We start from the raw sequence: 12,628 nt of genomic DNA, 5'->3' as shown, positions 1-12,628 counted from the left end.
AAGTAAAATAGCAATAAACAGATTATTGTTGGTCATCTCAACTCAATTGCTTAACTCACTTTCGCCGTCACAGCTGAAGTAATCTATAATAATCAAAACATTTTTTTTTATCATGATAAACATAAGCTTACAAAAGAACAAATTTGTTTTATATCAGTTTCTGGAAATATTTAGATTGAAAGTTACAATTAGGTTTGTTTTATGGCCTGTATCCTTTACATACATTCATTAAATATTGCTAACAGCCAGTCTGCCAGAAAACCCTGCAAAGTCCCAAATATTGTCAGAATGGCATGTTGGAACTTTTGAAATATTTAAAAGTTAATACATCTTTACATATATTTGAAGTAAATCTTCATTTTTTTATTGTTTTGTTTGTTTTCATACTGAGTCTGATGAAGCTATTTGTTTATTCTATCTTTGAAAATACACTAACCTTGCTTATTAAATTTTCATATATATTGCATCCTTCAGTATTTACTATACACATAGTTTGAGCAAAATGATGTCTCTGAAAAAGACAAAACAAATATATTAAACAAAAATTATAAACTAACTTCTATTTTGGTGTCTCTTGAAAACATTTATGCCAGAACATGTCTATAAGATAAACACATAAGGGCATTAGTCTAATTGAATGAAAATAATGAGGAGTTGTGTTCAACAACTGTGTAAAGATTCATAAATATCCATCTTTCTATTGTAAAAGAGCTGCAAATGGACAGACAGATGGTTAGACAAAAAGAAAGAAAGGGAGAAGGCCAGGGTGATTACTATATACCCCACCAAAACATTATTTTCAAGGTGTATACTAATCTAAACTTTTTTAACATATTGTATCTCATTGTTTCCTTCCCTAAATATTTTTTAATCCTATATTCTATCTACAATGTATTTGAATATAAAATTCCAACACACTAAAGCATTCATTTCTTACCTCTAACACAGCACCTTCTGAACTGTATAGAGCTGCCAGTACTGATTTCTATAATATAACAGACAATACATGATTATTGATATCTTATCGATACTTTCCTAGAAAGATCAATATTTGTTTCAGAAAGAAATATTAATTTCACTCAAACTGGTGCTAGGGACTATTTTAAACTTGCAGTCAGGTGAAAGATTTTTTTTTGCGAGTAGCAAGCCTCACTGACTTTCAGATGAAGATGAGTAATAAAAGTTCCGATTCTTTGTTTTTTTTATGATTTTTTGCTGAGTATGTACTTATGGGGCCGTACTTATTTTGTGTCATGAATGGTTACCTCATATCATTTGTTTTTCTATCATATAAATGTGTACTCAAATATGTACAGGTTGTCTTTCTTTTTATAGTAAATATCAAATAGTTCTCACTTTGAATCCTTCAACAGTCTTATTGCATGTATTTGTTTTCTACTTCATATGTATCTGAAGTTATTATTACATGTATGTTTTGTTTATCAATCTCAGTTGGGTAAAGAACTCTCAAGAGCTTATGTTCCTTGTTATTGTGTATATATATGCAACCCATGCAACCTGACTTTAGATCAAGATAACCTTACTTTAATTCTAAACTTTTTTTCTATTTCTATGGTAATAAACAAGTATTTGAGGAAATTTGCTTGATAAAATATATATGGATTATGATGATGTTTAAGGTGGTACCTAACACCTGAACTAAAATTAATTTGGCTCCTTTAATTTTCTTAAAATTTTGGGAAAGTATTTACTTTGAACTTTTGACAAAAATATGAAAATTTCCAAAAAATTGAACCAACCAGAAAAATTACACTGGTTATATAGCAGTTTGACAAAAACTAATTTTGATCATTGAGAAGCTTAATATTCCCTTAACAATACGACGTCATTACAAACGTTCTTCTGATTTTACAGAGTTATCTCCCTGTAGTGTTAGGTACCACCTTAAATAATAATCCTGTTCTAGCTGGAACATAATATATAATTATTTAATTAAACTCTGTCTGGTGGACCATGTAGACCATAGTAAATAAAATTGCAGACCATTTGAAGTGTTGTTGTCAATTTTGAGTCATTATGTAATTATTTAGTATACTATTCCCTCGGAATTAATATTTAACTTGTAAAATATTCTTCAGCAAAGACATCAATTACATTTTTTCTCACCATTGACAATTTTCTAATCTAACTAAACAAAAAATGAAAGTGTGTGTTTTTACATAATTGATAACTTACAGAAGCAACTTGATATGAATTATTTGTCCCTCTGTGATCAATATCATGGCAAAGGCAGGATACAAACAATGCAAACAATTCTATATCTCTGGAATAAAATAAAACATCCATAAGAATAGAATATTAAACAGAATAGAATGTCTTATACAACAAAAAGGAATTTCAGTTTAACAAATTTGAATATCACATCATAAGATCACACTATTTTTCCACTTTTATTTTAACCCAAAGAATTCTTGTTTTAATACTGAGATTTATGCTTCAGACAGCTGACGATGAGTCCTGGTTTTCCAGGATCAGCATAACTCTTTTATATTTCCTTCTAAAAATCATTACAAACACAAGTTGTCTTTCTTTGTCTATTGCCTGGAAACAAGTTTAAACATAGTGCTTCCTGTTTATATTGAATACCATGACAAAATCAATTGAAATTTACAGATTTTTCTGAAATTTGAAATAAGGGTCCAATTTCTAAAAAGAAATTGGAAGAATTGCAGCTAGACTAGTATATCATTTCAGCATTAAATGCTGCACTTTCTGGTTAAAAAAGTTATCACCACAGAGTAACTTCTGTCAGAGAAGCTATTTGTGATAGCGTTATAAGATTTAGTATACTTAAATGCTTGGATGGACAGCATAGTTTTGAAGAACCAATTAAAATATTTTTTTTTAGCCTGAGGTCATCTTTATGTGCATCTGAGGCATACCAATATATTGAATTTAAAAAACACTTTCTATGAATAGTGTTACATAATAAAATGTATAGTTTTTTTTAAATCATTTTTATAAAACTTAAAGACATGAAAAATTCAGCTTGAATTGTCAATGAATGACAAATTTACTTGCTCTTTTAATACTTACTCCATGCATTCATTCAATTTAAAATTCTTTATACACAGATAACAGAAATGTGCTACTGCAAAGGCATGCATCCAATTATGATATGGTGGGTTTCTGTAGCCTTTTTTTACCATCAATATAAATCTGTAAAATATATAATGCTTTGTTTATCATCAATAAAATGTTTACAAACTGTAAACCAACTAATTTTCGTGAGTAGAAAAATAACGCGAATATAAATCATAGCGAATATATATGTAAACCTTGGATCTTTCCTTATTAAACTTCAAGAAGTAAATCAGAAAATCTCAAAATTGAATAGCCGCGAAGTGGTCAAGGAAGGGTAAAACGCGAAATAAAGTATCTGCCAAAATAAGTTGGTTTACAGTATATGACATATTGTCCTTACATAATTCTGTTAAAACAACAGTTGAAATGTATTGAGATCAGAGTCCAAACACCTTTATAAGACAGATTTGGCAGATTTTAACTAATATTCAAACAAAAAACAAACTAAAGACATTAGTCTATACAAACTTTTTAAACATTAAAATGAGCATTTCACATCTTTTATGCGGTATGGGCTTTGCTCATTGTTAAAGGCCTCACAGTGACCTATAGTAGTTTGTTTGTGTGTCATTTGGTCTCTTGTGAAGAGTTGTCTCATTCTAAATCACACTACATCTTCTTTTTATACGAATACCAAAATCCAGGTCAACATCTGCAGGCAAAAAGGTGCCATATATCAGATCATAATAAAAATAGACCGACACCCGATTAACCTGCTGTAAAGTTATTGATCTCTTTTTAACAAACAGACCTTGTCAGGTAACCCTTTTCTTGTACTGTTTAAGTATACTTTTGCATTTGTTTCCTCAATCCAGAGGTCACCTGTCTCATATGGTCACTTTCTCAAGTCCCAAAGGTGACCCTTATATGTAGGTTTTACTGTAGTTTCTTGCTGATTGTTAGAACATTTTTATTATAGTGGAGTCTTTTTCAATTTTTTTTTATATTTCTTATATTTTTTTTCATTTTACTATGCATGTTGTCCCTCAGGAGTAAAATATTTGCTGTCAATTATTGCCAAAGGGAACATTACAATATTTTTTTTTTTTTAATTATTTGATAATTTGGTTCCTTTGTACCTTGCAAGTGTGTCCCGTTTTATTCTCCATCTTGATATAAATCCTAAATCTTCAAACATACTTAAACAGCACTGAAATGAAAAGAAAGTAACAAATTAAATAAAATAGCACTTTTAATGTCATAACACAATTTCTCTAATTCTTCGTCAATTTATCCCTTTCTGCACCCATTGTATAAAAAAGTTTGATCAACATGTGGTTCGACTGTTCTTCATTGGTTAAAATCTGATTGTGACATCAACTTTGCTTGTTTTCGTCTGAATTACCTATTGTTATGGCATGAAAAAAGGCGACCATGTCTGATGACGTCACATAGAAAGAACACATCTCTTTGCAGATCAATCGCAAAGAAAGAATAACTTTGCCTGTGTATTGTTTGAAAATCATTAGAGAAACAGATTCCACCACCAAATCTCGTGTAATACGATATTTATACAACCTCAACATTTAAATTTTAAACATTTAAAAATTCAACTGTCTTGAGTAGATAAATATCATATCACACTCGATGCAGGGGAAGAATCTATATTTATTGCTAGATTAAATGCGTCTTGGTCCAAAAATTATCTGCATTTAGAACAGTCTTTTGCTATTAAAATTTGTTGAGATTTTTTTTACATGGAACTGCCTGACTAAACTACACAAATTGTTTTATACCATATAGTAAAATACTTTTCCATGTATTTCATACTAGCAATTCATACACAAATATGCTTTGCCCATTCAAACATATTTCATTTGACTCCTTGACTTAAGTTAAAGGGTCTCAGGAGTTGCCCCCACGTTGTGACAAGGAGTCCTTTGAAATTCTTAAATTACTAATTATAAAAAGGTCCTATTCCTTTAGTTCCTGTTAGAATGGTAATATCAGAATTTGGGTATAGAATTGTCAATAGAACATGATAACAAATTAGTCAACCAATTAATCCTGCTTCTGTAATGCGTTCTATGAGAATGTTTGTGTTTCTCGGTATAAATGAGTGGAATTACTTCATATAACTTGAGTGAAGATTTTGTGTAGTGGGTGTAGGGATTCTATATACTGAATGAATACATGATATTCTTATTTTTTCATCATAATAAAAGGTTTTGCCGGTAATATACAATTATCATCATGAATCAATACACCATATTCTTTAGTTTTCATTATAATAGAAGGTTTTACAATACTTAATTATTTACTAAAAATAATCATATTGTATTACAAACTTCGTGATGATAAAAATATAATATCCCTGTCATATGATACATACTAATGGTGTGTCATCTTCTGGAACTTCTCTGGGTGGATAATTAAATTTGCTAAAATTAGCATGCCAGTGAGATGGAGGTGGAATTTCACTTTGTGCTAATTCTTGAACTTCATCACTTGCCACCTGGAATTTATAAAGGTGATTAGAAACGTTCATTCATCTGCTGTTTACTTAGACAAAATTTGTATTACACGTTTGTAAATAAATTTTGAAGATTTTCAGCTATGTATGATAAACTGCATTTTTGTTTTGATGATATGTTTGTTCTACAGTATTTATTTAAGAAATGACTGTAATATTTTTTCTGTCCATGAAGAAATAAAATAAAAAATTTGGTGCACACTAAATAAAGTGTGTAGCGGGTTATTTAACAGTGTGCACCACATTTTTTATGTTATTTCAAATAGACAGAAAAAATATCACAGTCATTTTTTATAATTTAATTCTAAATTCCATTTTAAACCGTAGAAAACCATGAAAAAACGCTGATGACGTCACGGTCACATAACTATATTATGTCTATGGGCTCATAACAAATTAATGTCAGCCAATCAGTGGACCTGTTACATCCAAAATTAAATTATTTAATATGAAACAAACCATATAAACAACATTAATTTGAAAAGAATTGTAATCTCTTAAAATTTTTACATGTTGCCATCAGGAGGTACTGCTTGTGCTATGGAATAGAATAAATGTATGAAATAAAAATTATTCTCTACTATTTGAAACATTTCATCACTATTCACTATTACACATGTATTTGGTTATATTTTTTTTCTTTTGGAAAGAGGGCATTGAGTTTTCTTTGTTTGAAGAAAAAATATGTTTGCCATAAACAGAAATGAAACACACAATACAACAAAGATAACACAACTTATCATTCCATCTTACACAATATGACTTAATTCGCCGTTTCAGAATCTAATGCATCCTGGGTAATATTTTCAAAAGTGTACAACAAAACGTCCCGATTGGTTAAAAATGTCATAAACAATGGAAATTTAACCAATGGTGTGACGTTATTTGCGTTTTGGGGGACGAACAATGAAATAACCCATGATGCTTTATATTCTGAAACAGACAATTTGTATAGCTTTTTTTTTGGAGGTAAATCAATGTTTGTGTCCTCCACATAGATAATGTTTTTGTTATTTGTAATAATTTTTGACAATAAATCAAATAAATTTCAGTGAATCATTTTTGTTTTATTCACATCCTGTTCAGATTAAAATCTAAACTAAAGAATGAACATGTTATGTGACCTTATCTTCTGCTTGATAGTAATTTATTCAGTACTCTTTACATATTGTTTTAACTTTCCTTTTGATGTAAATTAAGAAATTACAAAGAACCAAAAATAAAAAGTTTCAACTCCCTCTGACAATAGGGAGTGTAGATGAATTTAGGTTTTCAATTTAGATCCTGTCATCATATAGCTACATTTCTAACATTGCCAATATTTATACATCCTTAGCTTGCTTGATTGAACCTTTCTGATGAAGGAAGATACAGAAAAAAACTGTATTTTTATTCAATAGATGTATTTACACTTGCATGAAAATTTGTCCACCATTACATAAAATCACACAAAATCCCGTAAATTTTGACATCAGAATTCACAACGTGATATAAGGTCATTCCGAGGCACAATACAGCTAAATACCCAAAATTGTAAGTACGTCAATTGATACAGACCATGTAATCAAACCAAACTTATCTTATATTTAAGGACCCTGAATCCTACTAAAGCATAAGCTGTGGTTATGGTGAAATTATTTGAATATCATCAAAAGCATAATCTAAAAGCAAAGTCACATTAAAACAAGAATGTGTCCCCGGTACATGGCTGCCCCATCCACACTATTGTTTTCTATGTTCAGTGGACTGTGAAAATGGGGTAAAATTCTTAATTTGGCATTAAAATTAGAATGATCATATCATATCATAGGGAACATATTTACTAAGTTACAATTTGATTAAACTTCAACTCCATCAAAAACTTCCTCCACCAAAAACTTTAACCGAAACGGGGACAGACAGCTGAACGAACGGACAAACAAATGAACAACAGAAATTAGACGGATGGACCCACAGACCAGAAAACATAATAACCATAAATGGGGCATATATATACTAAAAGGTTCAGCTGCTGCACTACTGATGAATTCTGACCTCTTTCCCTTTTAACCCTTTCCTCCATTGAATTTTTTTTTTTTGCATACTTGATTTGCATAGGATTCTTTTTATTTAATAAAATGCTAAAAATATGCTTTAAAGTATAAAGGCATTGTGAAAAACAACTATTTCATCAAATAAATTTAAGTCAGATATTCCTATGATTTTCCTTTTCATATTGGATACAAATTTTATAAAGTTTACTTCAGACACTTTGTAATCAAAGCGTTTCAACTGAGGTAATACACAGGCATCAAAAGGCGTCATTATGGAGGAAAGGGTTAATAAATCTACCTATTTTAATTCTCTGACAACAAACCTGCATATGATAGATCATTAATTCATTTGCTAATTTATTCCTGTGCTGTGATCGTTGTAACTTCTGGTACATAAGAGACTGAAAACAAAATTACAACATAAATACAGGAAATCAATGTTAAAATATACTTTTGGTTAACTAAAAATATATAAAGCAAATCACAACACAGATGCTAAAAAGCTAATGTAGAGTAAAAAATATATATACTATCTATATATGAATATAATACATGAACAGCTTATAACATGGCGTTGTCAGTTTGTTTTAGATTTATGAGTTTGACTGTCCCTTTGGTATCTTTCTCTTATATCTATAAACAGGATTATTAATATTCATTTTATTTCATTAGCTTTTTTTTAACTTTTTTCTCATTTATTTGCAAATTATAGAAACTATTAGTTTTTCAAACTGAGGTAAAATTGACAGTAACAAAATTTCCTCCATTTTGACACTAAAATGTCTCTTCAGTGATGCACAAGGCCAAAATATTTCAAAATCCAAAACTTATTAAAATATGTAAAGCAGAATATTTTAAATGCCCCACAAAAAAAACTTTGTTAATGGATTACAATAGGGAAATATTACTAATCTTAGTGTCGAAGCAAAAACAGAAAATGAACACTCAATTGTCAAGACCAGCTGCTCATCTATTATATTTTTAAAATAAACAAAAAGTGAGTTATATCCAGTGCTAGAATGATTTTGTACTAGTTTTCAATTTATCCATCATTCAAGAGTCAAAGGAATATAAGTACTGCCTACATTAATGTCAAAGATAATACATTTTAAGTTTTAAATGTCAGAATTCTTCACCGAATCTTGACCTTTCCAATAATTGATTTTTGATCAACAAATACAATCTTTCTTCATTCTAGCACAGGCAAAGAAAATCAATCTAATTACAAAACAGAATAACTAGAGAAATATCAAACAAGATGATTGAATTGGTGCGTTATATAATACGACAGTATACGACAGGATACCTTCATATGATAAACCATTAATTCGTTAGCAAGGCTGTTACGATATTGAGCAGCTATGACTTTCTGGTACATCAATGACTGTAATAATGCACAAGTTTTTATTATTAAATATTTCTAGTCTAAAAATAACTTTTGGAAATATATTCCTTGGAATTTGTCATCAGCAAGTATTCTGAGTGAAAATATCTGACTTGTTAAATTATATTTGTTAAAGGAGTAGGTCCGATAAGACCCCTTTTTGGCCCCAAATTATAGCAGTTTTACAAAATTGTTTAACAATAAACTTTTAGTTGTTTATTGACTAGTAGAATGATTCTGCTACATAAATATAGCTTGTTTTTGACGATACAGTGCACATATATCGGGTACTAACACCATTAAGTCATGCTAAATCACTGAACTCTTCACAATTCTAGCATTTTAGTTAAATTTTATATGGTTTTCGTGTAAAACGAAAGTGGCCGCATTCGTTGTTCATCCTTCATATTAAAATGTAAGTTGTATTTGATGATAAAACATAACATATATAAAGGTTGCGGATGAACACAGATGCGGCCAATTTCTGAAAAGTGACATTTTTCGGCATATTTTGTAGTTTTTTCCTATTTGAGCTTGAATTGGATCGTTTTTTATGACAAAATCTGTAAAAATCTTTTACATAAACTAATAGAATCAAATAAAATAGACATTTAATTGTTTAAAAAGTGGTCAAAATCTTTCGTCAGATGAACCTGAAAATTGAGGCCAAAATCGGTCCTTACCGGACCTAGTCCTTTGTCTCCTTGAGGATCTTATCAACTCATCTCAGTTTTGCACAATTTGGTAATCTGTTAAGCTATAATTATAATTTAACAATATTCTAGACATTTTCATATAGATAATAAAGTTGATGTGACCACAACTTCATGGCAAACAACTTTCTAGACCAAAAACTGAACCAGAAAAGGGAATAACGGTACAGGTACAGACAACCCAAAGAATGCAAAGTCAGAAAACATAAAACCCCCTTATTATTGTAGGCAGGACATTAAAACATGCACAATCAAGCTATCAATAGGATCATCACTAACTCTGAACAAAGTAGGAAAGGACAGTACATGATTTAAAAAGCAAGTTCATAATTTGCTGGCTATTACAGGAATTTCAAAACAAGGTACAGTAACCCCAGCTGTTGGTAGAATACTGCAACCCATAAAAACAAAAAATCAATTTCATTTTGATACAATTCTTCTCTGTGCATGTGAAGTTTAATAACAACAGCTTGTAATGACATTTAAAGACAATTTATCAAGATTTATCATTTCAAAAGAAATTGATTTTGCACTGTCAAATGATAATTACATTTCATAAAGATGTAAAAATTATCTTATTACATCATTCAAGCTAAATGTATTTCCAAGGAAAATTTTACATTTCTTAGAAAGTTACATAAAACCTTGAATCAAGATTATTTAAATATGCTGTTATTTACTGAGGTTCATGATAATTCAGATTATCAACAGTAAGCAATTGAAACTAGTAGCATTTCAATAAAAGCAAGGATCTTAATGCTGAACAAATTAGGTTAAAATGGTTAAGTCAAGCAAATTCTCTCTTAAAGTATGTCTGTAAACTGTGTCAACTAAACACTTAGTAATCAAGTCTTGTGTCTTGTTATGCATTTGTTTCTAAATTGCACATAACACTACATTTCATAACAAGTTCTTTCAAGGTTAAAACTCTGAATTGAGCAACCATTTGAGGATTTCTAAAATAGAAAATGAACTTTACTAAACCTATTGCATTTTACCACTGAAAGACTAATGACTGATTTAAGGCATTTTTCTCTGAAAAAAAATCCTATATGCATATAACATAAGGTCTCAATTTATACTTTTGGGAAATGAAATTCAGATACAAACATTTCTTATGTTTCTAATATGAGGGTGTCTATCCCACTAAATCTTGTTATGTCGTAAATTTACATTTAATTCTCTACTATATGATGTATGTAAGCTTGCTGTTTTCAGTATCATTCTTAGTGGGCCTTCCGACCATGTAGGTCAACCATAAATTATTTTGTCTTCTCACAGTTCTATCAAATTCAAATGTATAGAGTTTGACAGTACTTACATGACTTATACTAATACAACAGTACACTGCAAATGCTGAGGCAACATCTTCATCAAAGGTGGTAAAATATGGACCATTCATTTTATTACAAAGCTGAGCTACTCCTAACACATTATCTACAAAACAAAGGGGATAAAATATGGACCAATGGTCCAGATCATTCATTTTATTACAAAGTTGTGCTACTCCTAACATATTATCTACAAAACAAAGGGGATGAAATATGAACCAATGGTCCAGACCATTCATTTTATTACAAAGCTGTGCTACTCCTAACACATTATCTACAAAACAAAGGAGATAAAATATGGAACAATCATTTTATTACAGAGCTGAGCTACTCCTAACACATTATCTACAAAACAAAGGAGATAAAATATGGAACGATCATTTTATTACAAAGCTTAGGTACTTCTAGCATATTATCAACATAATTAAATGCATACATCTTTTTTTTTCAATATGCAAGAGATTTCTTAAGTCCCTAGCAAATGAAAATTACAAATTTCTTTCTGCTATCTTTTATATAATCTTCAGACAGGCACCAACCAGGTGCTCCACAGGGCGCAGCTTTATACGACTGCAGAGGTTGACCCTGAACAGTTGGGGCAAGTATGGACACAACATTTAAGCTTGATACAGCTCTGAATTTTGATTGTGATTAAATAGTTGACACAACATAGGTTTCTGACACAGAATGAATGTGGTCTAAGAACTTAATCTAAATACATGGTTCAATTCAGCATATCATAGAACCCAAAGAATTCAATTTTTGTTGAAATCAAACAAAGTTTAATTTTTGACCCTTTGGACCTTAATGTAGACCAATTTGAAAACGGGACAATACTGTGCAATTTGAAGATTTCTTGCTATTGCGCAATACTGTGCAATTGAAAATTTCTTGCTATTGCACAATACTGTAAAATTGAACATTTCTTGCTATTGCGGAATACTGTGCAATAGAAAATTTCTTGCTATTGCACAATACTTAATATAATAACTTTGGACCCCAATTTGTACCAACTTGAAAACTTGGCCAAAAATCAAAAATCTAAGTACATGTTTAGATTCAGCATATTATAGAACCCCAAGAATTCATTTTTTGTTAAAATCAAGCTAATTTTAATTTGGACCCTTTGGACCTTAATGTAGACCAATTTGAAAACAGAACTAAAATTTAAGAATCTGAATACACGGTTAGATTTCGCATATCGGAGAACCCCATTAATTCATTTTTGGATAAAATTAAACAAAGTTTAATTTTGGACCCTAATTCGTTGGGACCAAAACTCCCAAAATCAATCCAAACCTTCCTTTTGATGTCATAAACCTTGTGTTAAAATTTCATAGATTTCTTTTAACTTATAATAAAGTTATTGTGCAAAAAACAAGAAAAATGCTTATTTCAGACCTGTTTTTGGACCCTAATTCCTTAACTGTTAAGGACCAAAACTCCCAACATTCCTTTTGTCGTCATAGACCTTATGTTAAAATTTCATAGATTTCTGTTTACTTATACTAAATTTATTGTTCGAAAACCTAGAAGAATGCTTATTTGGGCCCTTTTTTGCCCTGCATTCCTAAACTGTTGGGACCAAA

The 12,628-nt window shown here is 30.2% G+C and overlaps 1 protein-coding gene across 7 annotated transcripts in view; it reads right to left on the bottom strand.

The window, feature by feature from the left end:
• The window catches only part of LOC134697021 (cGMP-dependent 3',5'-cyclic phosphodiesterase-like), a 123,507-nt gene that overhangs the window by 4,913 nt on the left and 105,966 nt on the right, over positions 1-12,628 (bottom strand). For 5 of the 7 annotated variants that reach the window (XM_063559033.1, XM_063559032.1, XM_063559029.1 and 2 more), the window contains 8 exons: positions 11,030-11,145; positions 7,935-8,012; positions 5,438-5,560; positions 4,185-4,255; positions 3,058-3,180; positions 2,197-2,284; positions 938-985; positions 437-511 (listed from right to left, as the gene is read on the bottom strand). In XM_063559033.1, coding sequence (XP_063415103.1) covers positions 437-511; positions 938-985; positions 2,197-2,284; positions 3,058-3,180; positions 4,185-4,255; positions 5,438-5,560; positions 7,935-8,012; positions 11,030-11,145 — 722 coding nt within the window. Of the gene's footprint in view, positions 1-436; positions 512-937; positions 986-2,196; positions 2,285-3,057; positions 3,181-4,184; positions 4,256-5,437; positions 5,561-7,934; positions 8,013-8,917; positions 8,996-11,029; positions 11,146-12,628 lie in introns of all 7 variants that reach the window. The other 2 variants (XM_063559030.1, XM_063559035.1) reach the window with 1 other exon arrangement.

This window comes from Mytilus trossulus, chromosome 14 (genome assembly GCF_036588685.1).
Source record: "Mytilus trossulus isolate FHL-02 chromosome 14, PNRI_Mtr1.1.1.hap1, whole genome shotgun sequence".
Lineage (NCBI taxonomy): Eukaryota > Metazoa > Mollusca > Bivalvia > Mytilida > Mytilidae > Mytilus > Mytilus trossulus.
The sequence above is the reverse complement of the archived record's forward strand: the minus strand, read 5'-3'. Positions and strand labels throughout refer to the sequence as shown.